The sequence below is a fragment of the Ptychodera flava genome, chromosome 18 (assembly GCF_041260155.1).
Source record: "Ptychodera flava strain L36383 chromosome 18, AS_Pfla_20210202, whole genome shotgun sequence".
Lineage (NCBI taxonomy): Eukaryota > Metazoa > Hemichordata > Enteropneusta > Ptychoderidae > Ptychodera > Ptychodera flava.
The window spans coordinates 21,115,107-21,121,106 of record NC_091945.1 but is presented as its reverse complement, the minus strand read 5'-3'; the positions used below and the strand labels follow the sequence as shown (position 1 = coordinate 21,121,106).

Below are 6,000 nucleotides of genomic sequence, written 5' to 3'. Positions count from 1 at the left end.
TGCCTACCTTTAAATTGGCGTTATAAAGATATGGCTCGCCGACGAGGAATTTGTCGTGTTCGAACTTTCAGTGTTATTAAGCCCACATCAAAACGACTAATTATTGGATTTCATTGAAAACAGCCATGCCCACTCGTGCTTTCTTCCAGCTTTACTAAGGTGTGGAAACAGCAGGACTTTTCAGCTCATTTACTATATTAGAAGCCATTCGAGATGTGTTGCCGAAAAATCCCTTTCCTAAACACACATGTCGATGTTATACTCTGTAAATACACCAGTGTGATGTACAAAGACACATGCCCCATTTAAAAATCATACTCAGGCAAATGACAAGAGGGTTTTAGTATTAAAACAAGACACGGCGAAATTTATTTCATCTTGGTAACCACATATACATTTCTGATAGTAAATTAAATGCTTTACACGAAGCACCTTGTTTTCTGAAAAAATATCTCTGCGCGCTGAACCATGTCTCGAATAGTCATACCTTTCAAGAAAATCTGCGTTGAGAAAATACTGACAAAATATGATCCTCTCTTTGCCGGTTTCTTCGGACTCGGCGAGGTGATGGATTATTTTATGAGAAATTTACAGCTCTGTTGCCTTGCTGTTTAAGTGTACCCTTTTACGTTACCTTGCATCGTGTGATCCAACAATATGGCCTTTACTGAAAATTTCTTTTCCCGTTAATGTTACCGAATCGCTTTTCACTCTAATAGTGTGCATTTTGGAAAGCCATTTTTGCACGTGTCTTCGCTCTTCACATTAGTTTCCATAGCGACCATAAGGTGACAAGTCTTCGTCGCTAGGTAGCTATTCTAATTGCATGAGCGAGTTTCATATCCGCAGAGAGGGGAAACAAGTATTTGAAATCCCTCTGTATCTCACCAAATCGGAAGATGACTCCAGAGTTATACAGTTTTTTTAAAGAAAGGAATTATAGAAAAACCGAAATACACATAGATCAATCAAGGTTGAAAAGTACAGCGATGACATATGTAACAGAATGAAATTAAACTCCTACGTACTGGAAAAAATCCGTTGCTACATTACGATGAATAATTTACAGTTTGATGGAGGACATATATTAATGTCGTATTTCATTAAAGACAGACAAGTTTATTAAATCAAACCATGCCGTTTTACCACACAATAACTGTTCTTTGGAGACAAAATAGCATATCTTGGGAGCCACTTCGATAGCATGTGAATCCTGATCTATGCCTACCTTTACACTTTTTGGCGACCCGGCACAGTAAAGATGGACGTTCCAAAGTAGGTTGTTATTTCCTTTCTGCACACGATTGTTAAAACAAGCACTAAATCATGTCCTTGATAAATTCATGCAGCCTCCAGTGCTTCCAATAGTAGCAATATTTGTATGTTGTAGTTGAAGCCACTATACTATAGGTAGAGCAAAAAAGTGTCTCACCGAGGGAGCCATTGAGATTTATGTGAATGTAAAGATAAGGGACAGAGAGTGCCGAACGGTTCAGAAGAAGTACAGGCTGGTCAACTAACTATCTTACGCCTACCCTGCAGGGTTGATATAATTATATACATACTTAATGTTAATAATTTACATTTTAAGTGAATATATGTAAATTGAAAGGCTCTGGCATGTGTACTTATCAAATTTGACGAAGGACTGCTGTAAATTTATCACCGATTAAGAATGAAAATGTGAGACAAAGTAGTGTGATTAGCGACAGACTATATAAGAGAAATTCGAACCATCTTCGTAGTTGGAAGGACAGTCATAACAATTCTGCAACCTACGACTTATCTTCTTGATAGTACGAACAAATGTGTATTTATTTCAGCAGGTATCCTTATTAGAAAAATAAATTAGTAAACAATTACCGTTTACGGTCAAATGACGCTGTCAGAAATGTTCAGTATAATATATCTTCCACCTCCTTTTGTAAATCAGACTTAAAAGAACGATCTAAAACATATCCTTCAACGACCAGAGCATTTGCAGAAAAATCGAATTAATGTTTCGGTAATATATATTTATATATATTTATATATGTTCATATCTGACGATTGGAAAATGTCAACACTCCATTTGAAGTATTTGGACGAGACGAAGGTACAGAGAGAAAGAGAGAAGTAGATTTAGATTGGCGTGCGTAGGCCAGCACTGAAGAGAGTACAACGATAGCATGTTGAATATTCATAAATACGTATGTGATGCCCATATATGGTAAATATCTGAAAAATCTCCAGGTGATACGGTTATATCATCTTTCATATATGTTGTTCTTAAGTACTTTACAAATCAAGATGGTTAGAGATGTCACGATAGTCGTGTATGTAACTCATTAGTGGCCTTTGGCTGTCCTTGCCGGCTGTGGAAAGATCTCATCTGGTGAGTTACAGGCCACGTGCCGTCCTCCAAATCGAATGCTTGATCTCACGGCACAATACTCGACTAGTATAAGCCTAGGATGTGCGAGTGGGCGGAGTTGTCGAAAGTGTTAGCCAATTATGTTCGCTCTTGCAAAACCCGAACGTAAAAAGGATGAAAAGTTACATCAGCGGATATAAACATATCCCTGCTACGACTACAGAGAAAATGGCTAGAACAAGATATGCCATAGTCAAGGAAAAAAGTACACTTCAGAACCGTCGATGCTAGAAAAGGTTTTACTTTGAGTAGTGCGGGGGAAAAATCACCTCCACAACTTCTTCGGTCACTATGGGTCATAAATATGTTAACCAGAAAACAGATGTTCAGGTGGAGCATGTCTTTTGGGCAGGATCATATTTAAGATACTGTGATTCCTTCATAGACGTTCAGCTAGACGTTCTTAGGCGATATTAGGTTTAAATAATGACTACAATTTATATATTTTTATGCTGCTGTTTGAAATAGGTGAAACTTCCGGGGGAAGGTAGTTCTTTGTAAGTTTTGCTTTGTAAATGAGCTACATCTGTAGTGTCTGCTTGCATTCCTCGATTTGTATCCTTCCGCGAACTCGTTTAAGACATACGCCGGTCCTTCGCCACTACTTAGGTCGCTTGCACCTTCTACACAGTTAAAGGCACATAGAATGTACACCTGGCAGAGATTCACCTATCGCTGATTGGTTGGAGAATTTCAAGTGTCCAGGGGCGCGTTACGTCACCGCGCCACGCCACGCACTGTCAAAGATGCTATTTCCTGTATCTCCACTCGTCTTGCTGTCCTCGTGATAAGCTTAACATTAATTTGATATGGTGTTTACGTTTCCTCAGAAAGCATTTCCGTGCAACATCCTACCGTTCAGAGGATTTCATTCTTTCGTTTTACAAAATGTAGAAAGTTCAAGAGACAAACGCTGATTTTCTTTCTTCAACCGAAATTCTGCCCTATTTTGCTCCCTTTAATTTAAGAGGTTCCTTATTCCGTCGGCGTCGTCCTCTGAGAGTTTCCCTGACTTTACGTACTCATCCAACATATCTCCAAAGTTCAGGCCAAACTGTGCCGCTTCCGGGTCCCCCTCTGTTGGAGGAAACAAATAATAGGTTATGGTCCAGCATATACAGTTTTGCATGTTTGACGAATTTCCATTATCGAGGACCTATATTTGTGATCTGGACAGGTTAAAATTGATGAAAATTCAGTATTTGTCTGCAGGATTGGAAACGCAGAAGTAAGTCATCAAAACTACTCGGCTACACCCCTTACCCTTCTTCTAGAGAGATGGTGCACGTGGTTAAATAACTGAGCTACGTTGTTGCAATTTCGACCACTATCTCTTCACTCCAGCTGTAGAATTCAATGAAGCGCGCACATGCGCACACGCTAGCACGCAACGTGCGCATATTCATTGAAGACGACAAATATGCCTCAGCTTAGCTTTGAATGATCACAAACGTTCCATGCATCGATCATGCACCTCGAAAGTGAAAGCCTTAAACTTTGGCTCAAACTTGCCTAAGGAATCTTTTAAACCATTCTCTTTCAAGAACAAGAATAAAAAATCGGGGGGTCAACGTGAAAATTTTGGTACTAGAATAACAAATAACCCAAGATTTACCGATATTTAAAATTCAAAATGGCCGCCATCCCTGTGTTAACTTTATCGAGGAAAAATAAAATTTTCGAATTTCGAAAAACTAAGCCTGTGAAAGGTAGTCTTACCTCAAGAGCTTTAAAATGAACTCCCACAACTGGTATATCAGAAAAGAATTGTAAAATTTTGAGAGTCAAAATATCTGTCCCCGAGGCGAGATCTACCTTAAGAAACAATCTTTATCCATCCAGGCGCGTAATAAAAGAAAAGAAACAAACACATTTTTCGTCGAAGGTTTAAAAGAAAATGCCCACAGAAGTACAGGTAAACAGTAATTATTAACTGCCATTTTGTTGTGGTTTACCTTCTAAGGCTTCTTCTTCGTCTGTTGGTAGGAGGCCGTAATCTTCAAGCCACACGATGTCTTCACGGATGTTGTCAAGGTAGTTGTCCTTGTACTCTGGGAACGCGCCGAATTTTCCGTCTTCAGGATAGAAAGTGTCTAAAATTGGAGCAAATGAAGTCCCTTTTAGCGGGGCTATCCCTCGGGAAGGGCACTCAAGCATCAAATCATACCATTGCTAATTAGGTGCTACTCTTGTACTGAGGCACACACTTATCTTTTGACACTTTCTGCGGGTGTGAGGACATTTATTAATCTTTCAGACTAATGTATTAGCCTAGTTTGGATAATTTTGCGAAGACAACCAAAGCCACTACACATGTTCCCAAATGAGCTTTTAATTCATATTTATTCACTTCGCCATAAAAGCTCTTAAAAAAAGATTTGTACAATAGATGTTGTTCGTTATTAGGCGGCGCTAATTTATCCGACTCCAGGGAAATACTGAATGACGTCACGAGACGACGGTTTTTAAAAGCTTTTACGTGGGTCGTTGCATCATATGTGACCCACATACGTCAGGCGGTAATTTTGCAAAATAGAAATCGTGTAGGGGTCCATTAAAAAGGCGACATTTCATCAAGGTAAGTATGTCCCCACACTTCACGAAATGAATGTTCTTTCTCAATATTGTCAGGGGCGTCAAAATGATCCCAGATTCAAAATCGAGTGACTGCGTCGCTAAACAAGAGGAACAAATTCATATAATTTCACAAAATTTAAAGAGGTGCAGAAATTTATAATTACGCTCTCCCGCACTATTAATCATGGTTGCCATGGACAGTATCAGATAATGCTGACATATTCTCAGCTCGTATTGAATACCATTCTCGTATTGCCCTGTAGCCAAATTGCATTTTGCATTGTTGGAAATGTGCGTTTGAACTCTTGGGGGTTATGTAGTTGAAAGAAAACAGATCTGTTACACGGAAGACTGTTATAATCAATACACGGTGATATCTTGGTTCTAAACTCAAACAGCAGCTCACTTCCCCGGAGGCAAAATTCGTTAACTAAGTTATGGAATGCTTAGTTTCCAGCCCATAACTCTTGCTTCTTCGTACCACGAGGGATCTCGCTCGCCCGTGAGTTGCGCAAACCGCCGCTTCAGACATTTGCCATTCAGCTCTTCCTGGACTGACCTATCACAAAAGCCGACTTACGGGAGCGGATGAATATGCTTAAAATTCGGAAAGAAGTGAAGATTAACTTCTGTGTGGCAATTTTTGGCATAGAGGTCTGAATTCTCACACCATGATTAAAGTAATCCAGTGCACATCTTACCTTGTAGCTTGCTGTTGCCTTGGTATTTTGCACTGTTCAAAAGCTCTGCCTCAAGGTCATCCAGCATTTCTTCCTCTTCCTCTGGGTCTGTTGTTTCCTCCTCCTCGATCTCCTCAACGTCCTCAGTTTCATCTCCATCATCATCCTCCTCCTCTCCTCCTCGTCTTCCTCGACTTCTGATGTCTCATCCGTCTCGCTCTCGTCCTCCAGGGGGACCTCGTCTTCCTCTCCAGCTCCCTGATCAAGCACTTGCCCGTAGGGAAGCTGTGCTAGGATATCTACAAGAGAAATGGATTTCAGTGTTATCGG

At 40.1% G+C, this 6,000-nt stretch overlaps 1 protein-coding gene across 2 annotated transcripts in view; it reads right to left on the bottom strand.

Moving 5' to 3' along the window:
* Nucleotides 1–338: 338 nt before the first annotated feature.
* Nucleotides 339–6,000, bottom strand: part of LOC139117123 (secretogranin-3-like) — a 31,764-nt gene continuing 26,102 nt past the window's right edge. The window contains exons 9-12 of one of the 2 annotated variants that reach the window (XM_070679968.1): nt 5,866–5,969; nt 5,692–5,812; nt 4,369–4,506; nt 1,099–3,490 (exon numbers count right to left, since the gene is read on the bottom strand). In XM_070679968.1, coding sequence (XP_070536069.1) covers nt 3,372–3,490; nt 4,369–4,506; nt 5,692–5,812; nt 5,866–5,969 — 482 coding nt within the window. In that variant the 3' untranslated portion in view covers nt 1,099–3,371. Of the gene's footprint in view, nt 3,491–4,368; nt 4,507–5,691; nt 5,970–6,000 lie in introns of both variants that reach the window. The other variant, XR_011548458.1, reaches the window with a different exon arrangement.